Consider the following 21,859-nt stretch of genomic DNA (forward strand, 5'->3'; position numbering starts at 1 on the left):
AGCACTACCAGGCAATACTTGGCAAAATGGTGACCAGAAGATCTGCCAAATCCATGAATGACTAGGCCATGTTAGGGTGAGAGATAAGAGACCACAGTGAAGGTGCTAAATGAGAGACATCATGAGACACACAGATCCGAGAGAGAGGGAGTCAGGCATGCAGAGTCAGGGCCACACTGGTGGGGCACTCAGCCTCCAGTGAGTGTCACTATCTTATGAGCTACCCTCATAACCATGACCCTCATCTAGAATAGGATTGCAGTGCGTGTGCTGGTTGCAAGAACAGTCTGAAAGTTGTCTGAGCTGTCAAATGGCAGAGAAAGAAGAGCTGTCAAAGGAAACATGAAGACTTGCCTTCCTCGCAACTAGATACAATGTGTAGCTATGTACAGCTCAGAATAAGGGTCACTGTGGAAGCTACTGGCCATTTCAGGTCTTTGAGAGCTGATGTAGGGTAAAGTACAAGCCACACCTCCATAGGGAGAGAGAGAAAAGAAAGAACGCTACATCAAAAGGGATTTCTCTGGGGCTCAAGGAGACTTCCTGCCACCTGGAGCACCTCTGACCTTCCCTCTACCTTATCCTTCCACAAAGATCTGGGCCAAGACCTATGAAGTGCTCATATTATACAATGAATAATAATCAAGAATCAGCAGAGGATCTCCCCAGAAGTGTTGCAATAAGAAAAAAATACATGACCAACAAAAGGCAGATGAAGAGCACACAGCAGAATAATGTTGCTGTGGAGCAGAGGAAAATCATGCCATGCCGTTCTCCGTGGTTCCAAGAAATGAATGAAACACACAGCTTCCATGAACCAGGAACCCATGGCAGAAACACAGGCTCATGCAAGAAATTAGAAGACAACAAGAGATGATTACAAATGAGTTGGCAGTGCTTAGGAAAGAGGAGGAAAAATATTAAAACATCACAGAACTGAAGTTCATATTGACAACAGAATGAAGGAGAAAAGACACAGATGAAAGCAAAGTAGCAAAAGGAAGACATATAAACACTATTTTTTGGTTTTGGAGAGGTTTTAAGGGTCACAGCAAAATTAAGGAGAAAGAATAGAGAGTTCCCATATTCCCCCTTCCCACTCCCTTCCCACACATGCACAGGCTCCTCCACTATCAACATCCCACACCAGAGTGGTACATTTGCTACAATTGATGAACCAACATTGACACCTAAAGTCTATAGTTAACTCTATGGCTCCTTCTCAGTGTTGTACATTCTATGGGCTTGGACAAATATATAATGACATGTATCCACCCTTATAGGGTTGTGTAGAATGGTGCCATTGTCCTAAAAATCCTCTGTGCCTAGCCAATGCATCCCTATCTCCCTGCTAACCCCTGGCAACCACTGATCTTTGTATTCCCTCCATGGTTTTGTCTTTTCCAGAATATCATATGACTGAAATTATACCGTGTGTAGTCTTTTAAGTTTGGCTTCTTTTACTTAGTAATCTTCATTTAATGTTTTCCATATCTTTATCATAGCTCACTTCTTTTGAGTGCTAAGTAATATTCCATGGTCTGGATGTACCCTAGTTTATCCATTCACCTATTTCTTCCTTCCCAAACTGTATACATTTTATTATTTTCTTACTGAAGAATATCTTGTTTGCTTCCAAGTTTTGGCAATTATGAATAAAGCTGCTATAATTTATTTATGTGCAGATTTTTGTGTTAGCATGAATTTTCAAATCATTTAGGTAAATACCAAGAAGTATGATTGCTGGGTCATTGTAAGAAACTGCCAAACTGTCTTCGAAAATAGCTATTCCATTTTGCATTCCCTCCAACAATGATCATCTCATTAGATGCAGAAAAAGCACTCAATAAAATCCATAACCCTTTCATGATAGAAACATTCAACAAACTAGGCATAGAAGAATACACCTCAAATTTATCAGGCTCTGGCAGACCACCTTAATCACACAAAGTTAACACAGTAACAGAACAAATCAGCATAATGTGCTACTTGACAGGATGAAGTGAGAAGATCCACAGCTGCACTTCTGCCTTATTTCTCAAAGATAAGTGAGACAAATCCAAATTGAGGGATAGTCTACCAAATGACTCACCTGTGATCTTTGACAAGGTCATGAAGGTCAAAAAGACTGAGGAACAATTCAAGATTGAAGACTAAAGAGATATGACAACTAAACGCAGGCAGTCATTCTGGACTGGATTATTTTGCTGTAATCAACATCATTGGACAAATTAATAGAGCTTAAATGGGGGTCTGTGAATGAAGTGGTAGCATCTGTGTCAATGCTGATTTCCTGATCTTAATGGTTATAATGAGGCCATGAAAGAGAACGTCCTACTCTGCAGGCATTACATACTTAAAAGTATTCAGGGATGATGGGGCATAATGTTGGCAAATGGTTCAGGAAAAATCTTCTGTAAATTTGGTAAACTTTTCCTTAAGTTTGAGATTGTTTCAAAATAAAAATTACCTTTAGTGCAAAAAATATGACTGAGAATTTTCTCTGCCAGCTAGAGCTGGATGAAGTGATCTTTTGCCCAATTCCTTCCTCTTCCTTCTTCTAAAAAACACCTGTGGTCAAATGAGGATAACATGGTTGAAAATGGAGTCCTCTAAATCAAGGGTTGGCAAACTTTTTCTGTAAAGGGCAAGACAGTAAATATTTTAGACTTTGAGAGCCATACAGTCTCTATTGCAATTACTCCATCCTGCCATAGTACAAAATCAGCCAGACAACACATAAACTAATGAGTTTATTGGAACTATATTCCAATAAAACTATGGACACTGAAATTTAAATTTCATATGATTTTCATGCATCATGAAATATTCTTTTCTCAACCATTTAAAAATATCAAACCTGTAGTTTGTAGGTCATACAAAATTAGGTGGAGTTGGCCTATGGGACTTAGTTTGACAATTCCTGCTTTATATTTTCAAATGGTCATTACATGCCACATCGTTTAACAGATGATTAGCAAATAATCTGTGACCATGAGCTTTATAACTTTAAGAAATAAAGACTTTTCTATGGCTATCCAAGACACAGGTGAACGAATGTTAGAGTGTGAACAGACCCAGCCTAAGGAGATTCACAACACATCATCTCCCAAACACATTTCTTCTGTCAGATGGTGCCTAAACCCAATCCATTCATGAGCCACCCCATCTTAACCCACAAATAAACCCTAATGCTTAGGAGGGTTTGGGATCAGGTGAAGCTCACTTGGTATTAAAAAATAAGTCATTTATTTCGAAAGGTCTTTTCATAAAGATGTTCTTCTTATTTTGGTATAGTAAAGGGACCTGATTAATGAAGTGTTTCTACAGTTTTTATCTAGCATGAGTGCACAGTCCAGGTTTTAATGGGAGGAGCTAGAAATATTACAAAATTATAATATTTCAGAAGTAGAGAGACTACTAGAATAAATTAGAAGGGAGATGAACAGTGGGATTTAAAGCAATAGTTAACTGCAAAGGAGAAAGAAAAGACCAAAAAAGTTCATTAATTTTATAACATTAGCTAAGGTTTGGAGTCGAAGAAATTGTGGTTTTGCTAATAAAAAAAAAAAGGGAATATGTTAGGGGTGGCTAATTTGTAAAGAAAAGTTCAAAGACATTTGATTTCTAACAATCGTATATCCACCTAAATTTAAAGGTTCAGAATTATCTTCCAAATACTCATTAGAACATTTACTTGAATAAATATTTTACCTTTTCCAATACTTCAGTGATACACTGGAAAGACAATTAACACATAATTAGAAGACACATATTAGTTATTAAATCTATAAGCAGAAAGACCACTGTGATTTTATGAACACCTAATGAGAGTTTTTCATAAAGTTGTTGAAGGTTTTATAAGATCGCAATTTTTCAAAAATAAACTCACTCTAACAGTTATGCTGCTGAGGAAAAGCACTGTCCTAACACATTGTCACCCTCTCATGGGACATAAACCATCATCTTTTGGACACTGGAAAAACCTATTACTCAGATTGAAAAAAAAGGGCAATTTTGGGCTGGAGGACATCTGTATGGTTTCTCCACCTCAGAGCTCAGCAGTAAAATAAATAAGTCAAATAAGCATGGAAATAAAGAAGGTCACAGGGGAAAGCACCATGCAACACAAGCTAGGAGACTCTGGAACAAGAGAAACAGTACTGACCAGAACCACACATTGCCAAACACTGATTGCAAAGGATTTATTAAGGTCCAATTAGTATGCTTTTAATTTCAAATAATCCATATCTCCTCCAAAAAAAATATGCACATGAGCAAAAGTCCAAGTTCATTTCTTTGACTTCCAATATAAAACGTTCTGTATTTTGTATAAAGTATGTGCAAACACATTGCTGCTACCTGGTCCCCCACATTCCTTTCACTGTGGGGACTTTGTAAGTCTGCCTTCCGCTCAAACACTGAGCCTGCACTGACTTCCTCCTTCCTGGACAGCCATTCATCTTCTGGACTTCCTTCTCTTAGACGTTCTCCTGACCTCCCCCAACCTGCTTCATGACCGCGTCACTTCACTCGTTACTTCTTACAACAAACGGATGCAATTACTACTTTACCTGGGCAATGTACTAAACAGGTATCACCTAACCTGGAGGCAGTCTATCAGGGTGATTCCTGGACAATACACAGTAGCCAGGCACGTACTGACACACTCAACCCATTTGCTATACAAGAGCTATTTAAAATGACAATCATTTATTCACTCGGCATGTTTGATTTCTTTGCATTTTCTTCAATTCTGCATTACAGGTGTGGCTACCAATAGCTGGATAACTGGGCCCTCTAACAAAATTTGGAATTGCTAGATATATTAGGGTGCCTTGGTTATTTTGACAGTTGACTGTTTCTAGACCATCTTGTTACATTAAAAAGGCACTCCTGACTGAAGTAACCACTGCATTTCTTTTATAAAAGGCAATTTAACTGGTTTTCCTCACAACTGCCACCCATGCAGTGCAAAAGCAGGAAATCCCTTTTTATGAAGGTAAAAGTGTAATCAGACATTTCACATTTAAAAAAAAAAATCCTTCATGGGAATACATCCTAGGTAAATAATCAATTATACAATGTTGTATGTACACAAAATTTTTGCAACTTTATAATAGTAAAAATTTAAAATAACCTAAAATAGTCAACAATATGGGAATGGTTAAATAAACTGAGTTGCATCCATTAAATGGAATATAATATAGCCATTAAAATTATGTTTTTGTAAAATTTTTAATGCCATAGGAAAATGTGGCAATTTGGCAATGAAAAAAATCTAGTTATAAAACCGTTTACAGTATAATCCCAATTATGTTAAAAAGTATATAATATACATATAGACATATATGGGGGAGATGTTAAAAGGTGGTTACTTCTGAGTTATGATTACCAGTAATCTTTTTTGCTTTTTTATACATTTCTGCATTTTTCAAGTTTTCTATAATGAGTGTATATTATTTCATAATTCAGAAAAACAGGCTACAAAAAAATTTCCTCTGATGTACTGGTGATTAGAATGTACCTGGGTATTTTAAATACCGGGGGAACAATATTACAACACTTCATCTTCTATGACTTTTTTGGAATACATATTCTTTTGGTAATAAACTTACATTCCCTGTCTTACACCTGTTAGAACACTTTACTAAAAAGTTAATATTGTGATTAGAACAATTGTTTGCTTCATAACCTAAATGAATACTGGCTTTGAAATCTAGGTTCTTCTATTTCCTAGAAGATTTAAAATTAGTATCCTTTTTATCTTTTTAAGTAAGGCATACTGCATACATACATTACATGCATGCTTTCTAAACAAAATAATTCTAATTTACAGTTTTCCTACATAAGGAAAAATATGGAATTATGGTAGTTTATAAACAGTCTATAGTCTTTATCCATCACAAACATGCTGATAGGCATAAACATGTTTATTAAGTGAAATGTATCCTTTAAAGGTAAAAAAAAAAAGGGGGGGGGAAGCCTGTATGTAAATGAAGTTGTGGATTCAACTAGTCAGATTTTATTCTGACTTGCACCAAACCACACAAAATCTTTTTTAGTTAGTGTAATCTAAATGGACACTCCGGAGTCTATTCTTGAAATCCATTGCAAGAACTCCACTTTCTACTTTCAGAAGGAGTGGGGATCAAGATGAGGGTTGTCACATAAGGTAATTTTCAATACATATCAAGTCTCATGGGGTCTAGGAACAAATACTGTCATCGGTTAGTTAGTGTTTAAGTACATGAGTTTATTTTTCTCCTCGCACGCCCCACCTTGCCCTGGCAATTGGGTAGGGGGAGGCTGGTTCATCCTTCCACGGAGGATGGCGGGCTCCTCGTCTTCGTTTCCTTTCTAAACCACAGAGTGGTCATTGCTGTGAACTCCAGCCAAGATGGTGTGGTTGAGGGAGGAAGCTGAGCGGTCTGAGCCTTCCGTGGGGCCGCTGGGGTTCTCGCTGCGCTGGCAGCACAGGATCTGTCTGAAGGTGGCGCTCATCTCTTTGTCACGGTAGGAGTAGATGATGGGGTTCATGGCAGAGTTGAATTCCGCAAGGAGTAGGAAAAATTTCTCATAGGCCAGAACATCACACTGTGGGCAGCACACGTCTAGCAGTAACAAAACCAATCCAGGAGTCCAGCAGATGATAAAGGCACCTGCAAGGGCAGGGATAAGGGAGGATTTTTAAAAAAAAGAGAATGAAAAAATATCATTATGAAACATGCAGCCAGAAGTGAAAGGATTTCAGTTCAATATAAAAACACTGAGATTGGAAGCCACCCATCATTGCAAGTAAAATGTTCGTTTTCTAAAACAATCAGGGAAAAAGTGTGACAATAATCAACACAGTGAAATGTCATTATTTCAGGTCCTACTAAAATTGAGTATTTATGAGGCATTGACGATTATTTTGAACAAAACACAAAGGATGTGATAAGCAATTGGGACATGAAAAACTGATTCAAGGTATACACGTCACTTCTTATAAAGACATGGGTTTTAATAACAAAGAGTTGTTTTTAGGCAAAAGATAAGCACTAATGATAAATGTCTTTTAATGCTTAGTTAAGGCACAGTTTCTGGATTCAGGTTGCCTGGGCTCAAATCCTTGTTTTGTCATTTAATAAAATGGGTGAACTTAGGCAAATTACTCAGATTCAGTTTTCTCATCTGAAAAATGAGATTATATTATTTACCTCATGGAATTTGTTGTAAGGATTAAATGAGTGCTAAGAAAATAATCATGCAGTATGTATTAACAATAATAATAGTAGTTATTCTCCTGCTCAATAGTAGGGCCTGTTTGGAAATAGCAATTTCCAATGATAGGATGTATGTTTTATTTTTATTAAATAATCACCTATACAGTGCTTTTCTATATGCTTTACCAATAATAACTCATTTATCCTTCCTAATAGCCATATGGCATAGAAACTAATATCCCCATTGCATAGATGAAGAAACTGAGACCCAAAAGGTTTAAATAACTTGCTCAAGACCATGGTACTGAAAAGTGGCAGGTAGGAGACAAATCCCAGAGTGTTTGTTCTCAGAGGCTGGCTCCAGAGTCCAGGCTCTAGCAAATATTAATATTACATTACACCTCCGCTTTCTGAAACTACTAAATATTTTAAATCAAACTTTATGCTTCAGATGTATTACTAGTTTAGATCGGCTTTGTTCTCTTTCTTCTCTCAACTATTCAGAATCGTTAGCATTTTATATGTAACTGTAAGAGGAATAGAAATATAGATTATCAATTCCATTTTATTTAGTTCCTGAAATCTCTCATTTAGATGCCAGGAAAAAAGGAGGTTATGAAATGGCATCAAAAGCTACCCCAGGATCTGCTGGGGACCTCCTACTGAAAGAACAGGCACCAACAGGAGTCGTGGGCACCGTCATGCCCCCTTGTGTCACAACTAACAGGCCCTATACATATAACGAAGCTATGTAACAAGCAGAGCAGGAACAGAGAAGTGACCCCAGAAATACCTTTGAATCTTTAGGTGTAAATGGCACTGGCCTTGGTGGATGCAGGCAAACCCATGACTAGGGTCATGGGTTTGGACCAGCTTCAATGAATGAGAGTCACAAAATGTAAACAAATGAGATTTAGTCTCCAAACAGCCCACTTTTGGATGTGAGCTTTCTTTTTTGAAACTTTTCAGCAGGGAAATGAAAATAAAGGAGAAAAGTACCCCCATAAAGCTCTTTGTTCTACAACTCAAATGTGTATTGGTTTTAAACTGCTGTTCTCTTTGAAGACCGTCCAAGGTACTTCATTTTCTAATAAATACAATACCTTAGATTTTCTTTAGAGAGAGAAAAAAAATATTTCAAATATCAGGAGATAATAGCCAAAGAGCTATTTGAACTTCAATAAAAATGTTAATAAAGTATTCATTCCAAGTCCTTGAATTTCCTTGCTTGAAAATCGCTCAGAAAGCTAAACATAAAGGAAAATCAAAGGAATGCCTCTTGAGTTTCAGAAATAATGTATTATTCATTGAGAAGCCAGGAAGGGAATTATTCTCAGGATGGAAAATGCTTGGATGGAAAATGCATGGTCCCATTATTCTATTTTATGGAAACTAAAAACACACAGACCCTTCATGAATGGGAGAGCATTCTTTCAAGTTTCCTTCCCCCTTTCTTTTATCAAAGCTCTAATTGAGCTCAAATTCAGAGCTTGATTAGATACCAGCAACATGCATCTCAATAGATAGATTTTAAATGATCTTTTTCTCCTTCCAGGCAGCAAAAGGAAATATCTTTATTCTCACATATTCATACTTGCTCAAGCTGCTTGACTTAGTTCAAAAGTGAGAGAATTCAAATACAGTTATTTGTTGTTCATAATTTCTTCCAATGTTAGAATTTAAAAAGAGTCCATGAACCTTACTTTTGACCAAAATATGCAAGGAGTCCTGCTAGGTTGGAGACAGGAAATGGCAAATGCCACAGCAGCTATATATGTGGACACTTCATTGAGGAACCCAGAGTCCTCTCCCTTCTTCTTCAGTGAAAGGGGCTGTTTTTTGTACTATGGTTAGACCCAACCACACAGACCCAACACTCTGTGGTTGGATCTTCAAGACTCAATCCAGTGATTTCAGTGACTCATAGTACAGGCCTCAGAAATCAACATCTAAAACCAAATCACATGAAATTTTCCCCTCTTCTTCTTCTCCTTCTCTTTCACAGAGGTGTCAAGGATCAAACTGGCCATAAGATGAGGATGGACCACAGAGACAGGAGAATGACTCCTGGAAAATCCCAAGGTTATTAGCCTCCGAACCCATAGTGAATGAATATTCTGAAATCAAGTTTGCTCATCTTAATGATTTCCTCCTGCGCTTCTAAAGACAAAGATGAACCACACCAAAGCCTTTTAAAGTACAATTCAATCATAACTATAATTCAATTAAGTAATAAGACTTGAGATGTGTATTGTGGATTTTATCAACATGTAATCTGTAGAGAGTTGAGTGTACACCATACAACAGGTTGATAAGAGTTAAAAGAAAAAGAAAACCTTCCATCTCGGCATCTATGAAATGGAGAAAGGTTCCCTGCCTACTCCACAGGGCACAATGGGGATCAAATTAAGATACAACTTATAAAAGCCCTCTATAAACTGCATGTCTACCTGACTACCACAGACACATGAAGGCTGGTATAGCTCTAGGACAGGTTCTTCCAGGACAGAACGTGAAAGCATGTTTTGGATGGTGAAGACCTGGAATTTCAAAAAGCTCTGACATGAAACCATCCTGATTATAAGCAATGCCTAGGACTTGCAGTTGGGTATGAGGAGGATAAGATAACAAGGAGGACAAGGGAGAGGGAACACAGGGAAGCACAGAAGCCCCAAATCATTTTGGAGGTTCTCATGAGTCAACTCAACACCTAATGAGATGGGGAATATAACATGACACTCAGCAGGGACAGTGCTTTAGGTAGTTTGTATATTTCTAGCACATTTCTGATGGAGGAATCCCCAATGACCAAGACCACCAAGGAATAGTAGACAACCGTGTGAAAGTAAGAGGAAGTACAAGTTGTTTAGAGTTATTGATTATAAACCCAGAAACAGAAATGGCAGAAGATAATATGCCCAAGGTCACAAAAGTTTTGTATACCTACCTGGCTAAGACATTTGAAATTTGTCCAGTCTAGTATTAGTTCTCAACCCTAGCTACACATTACAATTGCTTGCAAAGCTTATAAGAACTAATGATCTTTCATGCTTGAGGCTCTGACTCAAGGGGGGAGAGGGGGCATGGGCAATATACATAACCTTAACACTTGTACCCTCATAATACACTAAAATAAAAAAAAAAATAGAAATAGAAATAATGATCTTTCAGCCAGTTTCAGTCTTCTAAAAAAAAAAATGCAAAGAACAAAAAAAGAAATAATGATCTTCACCTACCTCTCCCGCTATGAAATATTAATTTCAATGGCCTCACTGGTAAGATTTTCATTTAAGACACAACACTGGTGACAGATTTGAAGAAGAAAATAATCAAGGTAAAGGCAAAATATCATATATTTCCAAATTCTAGAAGAGAAACGATGAAAGCCAGAATCAGGGCCAGCAGCACTGAGGAAAGATGCAGAAGGATTGGAAAATATTTAGGAGACAGACTCTGTGAGATGCATAAGAAAGACTAACGAGTCTAGTGACTCCTTAGATTTTCAATCTGGTTGAAGGAAGGACGGTGGTATCTTTTGCTGAGGGAGGAAACAGAAGAAAGCATTGACTGATATTTTTGTTATGGAAAAGAGAAGAGAGTGGATGATCTCAGTTCTGTATGTGTTTAGTTTGAGCTACCTACAAGACATCAGACAGAGATGGATGCCCTAAAGGTAATCATGATAGGCTCATGGCAATTTAAATCCAGGGAAATTATCTCTCAGTGTGTTCAACAAAAGTGGTTACATTCTGCCTGATTTGCCAATATTACAAGTAACATGGGGAGGAGGATATTCAAAACGTATCCATGGGTTGCTCTTCCTTGAACAAGCTTCATTTCTCCCTTCTGCAACTGTCAAAGCAATCTATGAGGGCTATAATGGCCACAAAAATGGAGGGAGAGGTGCTGGAATGCAGATGTAAAAGGTGCGGAGGAATGGGGCTGTATTGGAACAACAGGTCACAGCTGCAGACGGAGATCATATTACCACACCTTCTTTCAAATCTACACAACCCCATCAGCTGAATAATGCTTACCATCTGGTCTCACAATTAGAGCCTTTCTTCTGGAGTGACTTTTTCCTAACTGGTTGAACTTTACTTACATATGGAATGCAAGAACTAAAGTTAAAGAGGAAAAAAGTCCTTGCCAGAGAAGATCTCTAGGGAGGGAGCCCAAGATTTTTGATGAAAGAAACAGAGTTTCCAGTCTGGCTGGCAAAACTGTGTTTTTACAAAAGAATCAGACATCCCACAGATCTGAGAGAAGTCAAGGTAAATCAATTCTACACCAGTACTGTGCCCAAGTTGGCCTCACACTTCTTGTCTCTCAAATGAGGATCTCAGAAACAGTCCTCCCTATCTCAGAGGCTTGTGGTGTGGATCAAGTGAGAAAACAAGTGCTGGAGTACATAAACCACTTTTTCTGTTGCACTAAATTGTGTGTTCCCTCAGGTCAGGCATCTTGCTATCCCAGAATCCAATCACATTTTAGTTCATCCCTGTAGTGATATTGTGATTTCTGCTATTAAGGTACAGGTTAAAGACATGACTAGCTAGGAAATCCTTCTTTATTACACATCCTGTAAGAGGCTATGTTAGATAATAGACAATAGACACAAAGTATATTCCTCAGTCTAGCAGCTAAGGGCTCATTATAATGGGGATGTATGTAGATGGTTTTTCAAATTAAAGTCTTTTTTAAAATAGCAACCGAAATTAATTATAAATCCATTTTTCCTGACCATTGAAAAGACAGAATTAATTTAATCTGAGATATCGCCACAATATTATTCAATAATATTTATATCTTGATACGAATTTTATTCCATCTAGTTTAATACCCAACACTTCTACTTCTTCCTGGTCACAGTGAGTATTGCATACATTTAAAGTTCCATGATTTCATTTATCGTGTGATGTGCTCTGTGCTGCTCTAGTGTTTCCATTACTCACTCCTGGGAGTAACATTTATCTGTTAGAGAAGTGTATTAATACCCCACAGAACTCTAAAGCAAAGTAGAATACTCATTACGTTCTCTTTTTAACATTGCTGGTTAAGAGTTTCAGCTCCATAATTCTGTCCTGATTCAACACAATGCTGCCTTTCCTACACACAAGGCAATGCCAAAGCTGCCTTCCCTCTGCTTTTAAACTCACCCTAACATTAAGCAGTGAGTATCACACACACGCGTGCCCTGTATCCTATAACTGTATATTGGAAAGTACACGTTGAAGTGACTTGTACGCTAGTGCCATCTCTTACAGAAGACTCTTCTGTGCTGAACAACCAGTAGAAACCACTTCTCATAGCCAAGTGAACATTACCTTTTATTCGCCTTTTGCAATAGGCTCCTAACCAATTCCTCTTCCGCCACGCTTCTTCCCTGAAGTCCAGCTTGTACACAACAGCCAGGATGATTTTTCAATAAAGTGTCGACTTCCTGCATAAAATCCACCAAAGGCTTTCTACTTCTATATTGTGGTCCATAATGCCCTACACATGACTGGCCCCTGCCGGTCACCTAGATCTCATCTCTTTCCATTCACCCCTCATTTACTAGGTTCCAGCCACACATACCAAGCTAATTTCTGTCTTAGAACCTTTGCATTTACAGTTTCTTCTAGTGGAAATACTCCTTTTGCAGCTCTTCATATCTGCTTACCATTAAATATCACCTCCTCGGAAAGGGTATCCCTGGTTATCTTAGCTAAAGCAGCAGCCCACCGGCTCCAACACTGCATTATTTCATTTTGTCATCTTTGTATCCCTTAACTGTACCCCAAATTATCTTATTCATTAGTTTATATGTGTATTGTTGATTTCTCAAGCTTCATGAAGGAAGGACTATTATCTCATTCCTGTCTGTATCTCTGGCATCTGGAACAGTGCCTGGTAGAGATTGGACACTCAATATATCTTCTGCTGAATGGATTAGCAAGTCACAGCTAACTGCCTAATACATATATTCAAAACAAGAAAAATTAATTGTAGAAATGTCGTTAAATTATGCTTTGAAAATAAACATTAATATCTACAGTGTGCAAGGTTTTTGAATGGATGCTACAGGGCATTCGAGGTGGACCCTATATGCAAATATCTTACATATGCATTTGTCACCACAACCTAAATTAACCTATTGCTATTAATACTGATGGATGTCAGATTATCTATGAAACCCATTGACTACTGGAGACCCAGGATGGGTCAGGAACCAAGGGAGACACAGAATAGCCACATTTCTGCAACAGGAATGGTTCAATAGGATGATGCTGCCCCAAGAAACACAACTAAGGGCTGGACTCTGCTAGGTATTCTCTGCTGCACCATCAGGCCCTACATTCTGAAAAATCACTAATTCATCCAGCACACCTTTGTGATAATCCCTCAAGATTCAAAGTTCCATGCCGGGGTATTGTATCAGCCATGCTTAAGTCTCACATCATGCTCTAGCTATCAGGGGGTGGGGAAAGGAAATATATCCTACCACCTTCCCCTGGTATACAATGTCTTACCACTTTTTTAATTTATATTTTTATTTTTTAAAGTTATGAGTACATAATATGAATAAATAACTACTCATAAGTACCTTTACAGGGTATATGTGACTGTTTCATATAGGCATATAATGTGAATTAATCAAATCAGGGTAATTGGGGTATCCATCACCTCAGGCATTTATCATTTCTTTATGTTAGAAACATTCCAATTCTGCTCTTTTAGTTATTTTTAAGGTATACCCTGACTTACTGTTGACTATAGTCACTTTGTTGTGCTATCAAATATTGTTCATTCTATCTAATTATCTAACTATATTTTTGCACCCATTAACCATCCCCACTACCACTCCCCTACTTCCCCTCCCTTGCACCTCCTCCCAGACTCTGGTATCCATTCTACTGTCTCCATGAGATCAGTTGCTTTTAATATTTAGCTACCACATATGAGTGAAAACATGTGAAATTTGTCTTTCTGTGCTTGGCTTATTTCACTTAACATAACGTTTTTTGGTTCCATCCATGTTGTTGCAAATGGCAAAATTTCATTCATTTTTGTGGCTATATAATATTCCATTGTGTCTATGTACTACAATTTCTTTATCTATTCATCCATTGATGGATACTTAGGTGGATTCCAAATCTTGGCTATTGTGAATAGTGCTGCAATAAACATGGGAGGGCAGATATGTCTTACCATTTAAAAAAAAGCATAAAATACAGCTCTAATTATTTATCATAATCAGTGTCCATTTGTAATACTAAATTTGTATACTTACAGGTTTTTTTTTCAAGTATCATATTTGCAATTTTTGTAGGCATTTAAATTGGTGAGTTGTTTTCATATATTCATGTCCTGATAATTTGTAATACAGCTTGATTGACTCAAGGGAACACTTATAATTTATGGGAGCATGATAAGGATAATCCTCACTAATCTAATTTTTCGTTCCAGCATCGGCTATCAGCTCCTTTACCTTCAGTGACTGATGTCTAAATCATGATATGAAGCTACTAAGTTCTTTGAGTTATGATGTCTATTTTTTTCCTATTGAAAGTTTAGAAAATGCAAAAATAAGAAATTTAAAGTAACTTATAATCCTACAATCTAGAGATACTTTAGTGTATGATTTTACACTTTTTAAATTTTGCTTCTTTTAATTCTAAAATTATATCTTTTTTCTGTCTGCATATGAAATATAGAAAAATTAAAAGTTATGGCACATAGTAGCTGCTCAGAAAAAAGTTAAAATTAATACTCTATTTCACTACAACTGTAACTATTAATATTATTATGTATTTCATATACATTTAAAATATTTTTTTCTATGTATACATTGTAATCATAGTATATATATGGTTTTATATAATGATTTTACTACAAATATTATATTGTATCATTTTCTGTATCATTGGATGGTATTTGCAAACATGAATTTTCCTGGCTGCATATAAGATAATAATAAGTTAAATTTTAGTATAGAAATTAAGAATATTTCTAATTTCCTCTATTTCAAATAAAGTTTTAGTGAATATTTTTGTATATGAAATATTTGACCATATCTTTTCATTTTTTAGCACAGTTTTTAGCACAGTTTTTTAGCACAGAACAGTTTTTATGAGGTAAAATAGTATAAACATTTTTGGCTATTGTTACAAATGACTAAATTGCCCTTCAGCAGGGTCACGTAGATTTAGGCACCTGTAAATAGTATATTTCAAATGTTAAGGCAACCTTAGAGAATGTTGAACAATACAATTTTTAAAAATCTTTGCCAATTTGATAGACCAAAAAATATCTAACAATATGGATATTATTTACAAAAAAGTCTACATTGTTGAATATTAATAAAAGCAAGTATTTTTTCCTATGTTTACTGGTCATCTGACTTTGTTATTGTGTGAACTATTCAGGTCCTTTGCTCATCTTTCTAATTGGGTGTTAGTACTTTTATTACTGATGTGCTACTAACTCTTCTTCTATGTTTATGATAACCTTCAGATCATGTTAATTGTGTATATTTTCTCATGTTTCTTTACAAACATTTTGTTTTTTTGGTGAATTAAAATTGGTCATTATATTATTTTAGCTTTTTTATGTTTATACTCACAAATATAAACATATTTACCCATATTTGCTTCTATTAATAGATGTTAGCAATTTCTCATTTTACTTTTCACTCTGAATCTTTGGAATTTATTTTGGTGAATATTTTAATTTTTTTTAATTGGCAAATAAAAATTATATATATTTATGGTGTGCAACATAATGTTTTGATATGCACATATATTGTAGAATGGCTAAATCAAGCTAATATTTTTAATAGTCCATTTTTCCAACACTATTTGTCAACTATTTCACATTTATATGTATATGTGCAATATACACATCTATACACATATTTTAGACACATGCCCACATCCTGACCACAATGCTGTGCACTTTATCAATAGTCTTGAATGGTAGGCATTACCATCTTCACATAAGAGGTCCACAAGGAGAGAACAGAAAGATTGAAGGAAGGATATAATCTGAGAAATAAAAAGACATTTCTTGAGCTAAACACTTAGCCTTTCCCTTCAGATTCAAGAAGCTCACTAGGTGAGGAGAGAAAATAAACATATATACTCACATATCTTACTGAAATATCTGAAGTTTAAGTACAAAGAGAAAATCCTACAGGCTTTGGGGATTAGGGATAGGGCAAATTACAAATTACCTTCATAGGAATAAGAATCATAATGGCGTCAAACTTCTCATCTCTGATACTAAATTCTAGAACAGTGGAACAATTTCTACAAAATTTTGACAGGAATTTTTAGCCTGTAATTTTAACCTATAATACCTGGCCAAATTATTTTCAAGGGTGAAGACTTTCTATGGGTGCCTAGACATATGATAAAGTGCAAACACATACATGGGAGTGATAAACAGCAATTTCAGCACAACTTTTAAGAGGTAAGAGGAAGGGATGAGGGTTGGGCTTTGTTCATATCCATAATTCTTTTCAGAGACCTGAAGCAAATAAAGCAAAATGTTAGCATCTGTTTAATTTTAGTGTTAGGTAATTCAATGTTTGAATATTTCATATTCAGATGTTTATAAATTTAGAAAATTTAACAACATGAAACTATAATAGAAGTCATATTTTTTCTTTTTTTTAAATTAAAGATGAGAGCAGGTATAAGAGGAGAAAGGATGGTAAAAGTTTTGTCTTGTTTGGAGGCTATTGTGGATACCAATTACATCTTGGAGTTTTTAAAAGTTTAAGGTTAGCCAATATTAAAACAATATTGGATGTACAACTCAAAACACTAAAGAAAGAAAGAAAAAAGAAAGAAGGAAGAAGGATGAACAGGAAAAGAAAACTCAACTTATCAAAATGCAAGAAAGGAAAAGATACAAACAAAAGCAAGCCAGATGTCAAGAATAAGCCCAAACATGTCACCAGACATCATAACGTGACACCCTTAATTCTCTTATTAAAAACAAAGATTCTCAGAGTTAAACAACATGACTTTTGAATAGCTTATTTTCCCTTGAACTTCTAATTGCTTTTTTCTTTTCATTCTTTTTGTTGTAGATCAGATTAAAATGGTTTATTTCAGCATAAGCATGCCATAGATGTATCTCCAAGTTTTTAGTTATACAATTTCTCCCAATCATGAAGCCGTTTTGATTTACAATCCTTACTGAATCAATTAATTCCTAAGCTTGTTGGTCAGCTTCAACCAGGGATTGCTTCTTTTTACAGATCTAGGTGGTACATTGCTTTTTGTAATCTATGCCTTCCTCTTTTAGGGAACATTTTTCCTCCCCCTCTGTTAGGGTATGGAATTTGTACACAGGGGGAGAAAGACTTCTTACACAGTGATTAGGATAGAAAGAAGTACAAAGTTTGTTTATTTTCCCAAGAAAGAAAAGAAAAGAAAGAAAGAAGAGAGAGAGAGAGAGAGAGAGAGAGAGAGAGAGAGAGAGAGAAGGGGGGAGGGGGTAAGTGGCCACAGCACACCAATGAGGGAGTAGAAATGTCAGACAGCTGAGGGAAAGTTGCTTGGAGCTTTAAAGGGTGAAAATTGCTTTTTTTTTTTTTTTTCCTGTTTTAGTATATTGATAACAGAAGCAGTGGCAAAGCTGTTGCAGGTATTATTTTTCTCTGTGAGACCAGCTTATCTGAGTCCGTAGAATCTGTCCTGGGAGAAACTGAGGCTGAGAGCTTGTACCTGTACTGTCCACTTAGGGCTCTTCAAGACTGTGAAAAAATTCTTAGAGAGAATGAGTTAGGCCATAGGTATTTTAATTAACCAAAACAAAAGGCAGTCGTACTGTGAGATTTCTCTTCAAAGGGGCAATTATGTATTGTGAGTTTATTTCTCTTACTTTCTGTTTGATATTTTATTTTTTTCTGTAGGCTATTAGTAAGATCAGCTTTCACCATCCACCACCATTTTCTGGAGTATATCGAATGGGTATTTTTTCTAGAAAGTCTGCATAAGCTCAAAATCATTTTCTCTCAGAATGTTGTCTTCTAGCATTTAGTATTATAGATGAGAAGTCTGATGTCATATGATTCCTATTCCTGTCGTGTAAAACACCTGCATGGTATGGTCCTAATTCCCCAAGCTTCATCTTGCACTGCCTTTCTGGACATACTATCTTTTCAGTTTCTTCCAATCTATCACCATTCCTCTAACTACGGGTCTTTGTATGTGTTTTTCCCTATTCCTGGGATGTTATCGCCTCTCCCCCTACTCTAATTCCTACTTACTCTTCACCTGTTGCTACTTTTGGGATGCCTTCCCCAATTAAGTAAAAATTCATTTGTTATATGCTCTCAGCACTATATAATCCTCCATAGAAGTTATCACAGTTGTAATTTATTTTTATTTATCATGTAATTGTTAATTACTATTTTTCTTCCTCATCATTCTAGTTTTGCTTACCACTATGTCTACACTGCCTAACAAAATATTTAGCATATAGTGTGTGCTCTATAAATATTTGTTGAATGAAGAAAAAAAAGTAGAAAGAACAAAGATCTGGCTAGCTAACTACCTAGATCATTGATCAAACTTTTTTCTCACCCACTCCTGAGACTGTCACATTTTTTCATTAACTTTGGGAGATCACAAATATCAGAATATATCTATTTTGATATATTATCATTGCGCATAATTCTTGCTTGGCCCTTGTTGGGCAATTTTATCTGCAGTATCACATTCTTCTTTAGATTAAGGAAATATCAAATATCCTATTTCTTTGAGTCCTTTTCTCTCCATTCTTTCTGTTCATTTCTTTTGAGACTTCTTTTACAATGAGTATTGGATATTTTGGAATGTACATTTAAAATCTGATTTATCCTTGAAGTCTCTTAATTTTTCTTTTGTATTTCCAACTCCTTGCTTTTTATTTTGTATCCTGAGTGATATACTAAACTTATCTTCCAGGTCAAATATTTGGTTTTTAGTCATGTCCATTTTGCTACTTGGTACAGACTTTTTTTGTCTCTTTATTAGTAATGGGTAAAAGAGGGCAATCAGTTTGTTTTTTTTTCTATTTTCAGGAGCACTTTCTTGTTCTCTAAATGATGTTTTCATACAGTAATGTGGCCTAATTTAGTCAATACAATATCTTCTTAAATCTGTGATGCTATTAATTAGAATTTATTTGACACTATTTTGTGTTTTCTATACTATCACTGTTTCCATGTAAGATGTTGCTCTATATTCAAATGCACTGGAGGGTCGCCATGTTTCACGGAATGTCTGCCCATTATGCAGGAAACTTTCCTGAATAAGGAACTCCCTTAATTTTGGAAGACAGCATAATGAATTGCCACCAAAGCCACCTTTTTCCTATATGTAAAACATCCAGCAATGCATCTAATGAGTAGGAAAATGCTGTATTACACAATCACATGGGGAGAGGTGTGTTCCTTAGAAAGTTCTTATCTATGAATAGAGAAAACAAAGTCACAATGCTCAAATAATATGGAAGAAGCATGACCATCTAATTAGCTCCAGAATACCATGAGTTATATGTCCTTTCAAATGTGCTCATGCAAACACACACACTCATACTTTCAACAGTTGCTAATGTTCTCAGGAATGAAATATGATACCTGAGGTCTCTATAAGCATACAAAACAGGAAATGCTTTCATTTACATTACATAAAACGAATACAGTCTAAACCATGTTAAGATGGGTACTGCCTCTTCTCTCCTTCCTCCCTAAACTTGTCCTCTAATTTCTACCCAGCTCCATCTTAGGGTGAAGTAATTGAGGTTAAGAGTGACTCACCAGAACATTATTACTCACCAATAGCCAATAACCAAGAAATAATGCCACTCCAAAGCCTATCAAAGGATTTTCTTGTAAGCCTTTACTATTTTCAAATGATAGCTATATCTTAAACTACTAAATGTATACATATATAAAATATAGAATGTGTATATATACATATATATACACATATCATAGATATATAAATGTAGATATAACATGCATACATATGTGAGCTCAGAATAGTCCCTGCATTTTAGTATCTTATAAAAGACAATGAGATTTATTTTCTTTCACATGCTGTAACCTATACTAATCAAAAAAGACAGTGCCACATGTATTCTTCACATAGAAAATAATTCACAATTCTCAAAATGGTTAAAATATTTTGCCTCCCAAACCTAGTGATAGATTGCATTTTTTAAAAAGCAAAACTTCCCCTTATTTAAAAAATAAAAGATCTTAAACCTCACAGAAAATCAATGTTGTCAACTCTAGACCAACACCATCTAACTTAGAAAGCAATACTAAAGTTATTGCATGACTGTGGTCCAGCTGTTACCAAGGTGATTTGAATAATATTTATCTCTTTAAAAGGATAAATGAAATTCCCCCCAGAATCCTTCCCTACCAAAAGTTCAACATTAACAGGAAGTTTATAATTGGTTTTGCAACATAATTAATTTTTTAGCTCCAAATTAAGGTTCTCCCAAAATGATATAAATCTAAACAAGTACTGAAATCTGGCTAAAAATGTTCACAGAATATAGCTGATGACAAAGTCCTGTGGATTTTCTTTGCAGTTCATGAACTACAGGCATAGATAAACAAGACGTGTAGTACTCAGGAGACAAACTTCAAGGGTAGAGAAACGTAATGGAAATTTCATTTAGAATTCATTTTCCTACTATCAAAATAGAAAAAAAATTAAAGACTTAACCCAAAACCCAATTCAGAAAATTTTGTGAAATATTTTTCTGATGTAAAAATGTTTATTATACATATAATATAAATTTTAGTGGCCAAAAGAAACGAAAAGAAGAACAGAAATTATAAATGTGGTCATTCTTTTGGAGATTGGTTATGTCTTCTAGAGTTGCCAAATGTCCTGGATTGATCTTTATGAAGCACAGATTCTTGGCAGAGCAGAAGGGAGAGGTACAGTCTGTTCCACTATAATATGATAGCTGTGTGCCTAAGATATCTCCTATTATCAAAAACTTTTTATAAAAAAGTTGTTTTTAAAAAACTTTTTAAAAGGTTATGAAAATAATTATTCAATTGGGAAGTGGGTGTTTAGGCTAAAGAATTCCAGAATCACAATCATAAACATACTTTGTCTCCATGAATTTCAATTGTTTTAACTACAAGTATAGAATAAAAAACTGATTGATCAAAGCTGACAAACCCAACTCTAAATATCACAAAACAAAATTTGACTAGCACATAAATCCTAAGCAAAGTCAATCAGTTCTAAAGCCATCATAAACTGCAAACAATATCACTTCAAGGAATTTATCCCATAGATACATTCATGCACAATACAATTATCTATGTAAAAGGAATTCTTTGCAGGTTTATTTTAAAAATTGAAAATAACTTGATAACCATAAGCAGAGAAAAACAATAAATTATGCTGTACCGATAAAGTAGAATCCTAGTCAGTTATCAAAATATTCTGTCTTTACTGACACCAAATGAACTCCAAGATATTAATAGGTAAAAAGAACAAGATGTAGAAAAATATGCATAATTATGCTACCCGTTAGTTATGCTTTGCTAAGAGTAACAACAAAAAAAGTACATACATACAGCGAAATGCCCTGTAATAAATGCCAATTGAAGCTAATAGTCAACTTATTTTAAAATT

At 35.5% G+C, this 21,859-nt stretch overlaps 1 protein-coding gene across 6 annotated transcripts in view; it reads right to left on the reverse strand.

Annotated features, from left to right (window-relative positions):
- Positions 1-4,188: 4,188 nt before the first annotated feature.
- The window catches only part of LPAR1 (lysophosphatidic acid receptor 1), a 140,837-nt gene continuing 123,166 nt past the window's right edge, over positions 4,189-21,859 (reverse strand). For all 6 annotated transcript variants that reach the window (XM_012736724.2, XM_012736721.3, XM_012736725.2 and 3 more), the window contains one exon: positions 4,189-6,662. In XM_012736724.2, the coding sequence (XP_012592178.1) occupies positions 6,361-6,662 (302 nt within the window). In that variant the 3' untranslated portion in view covers positions 4,189-6,360. The remainder of the gene's footprint in view (positions 6,663-21,859) is intronic.

This window comes from Microcebus murinus, chromosome 12, assembly GCF_040939455.1.
Source record: "Microcebus murinus isolate Inina chromosome 12, M.murinus_Inina_mat1.0, whole genome shotgun sequence".
Taxonomy (NCBI): domain Eukaryota; kingdom Metazoa; phylum Chordata; class Mammalia; order Primates; family Cheirogaleidae; genus Microcebus; species Microcebus murinus.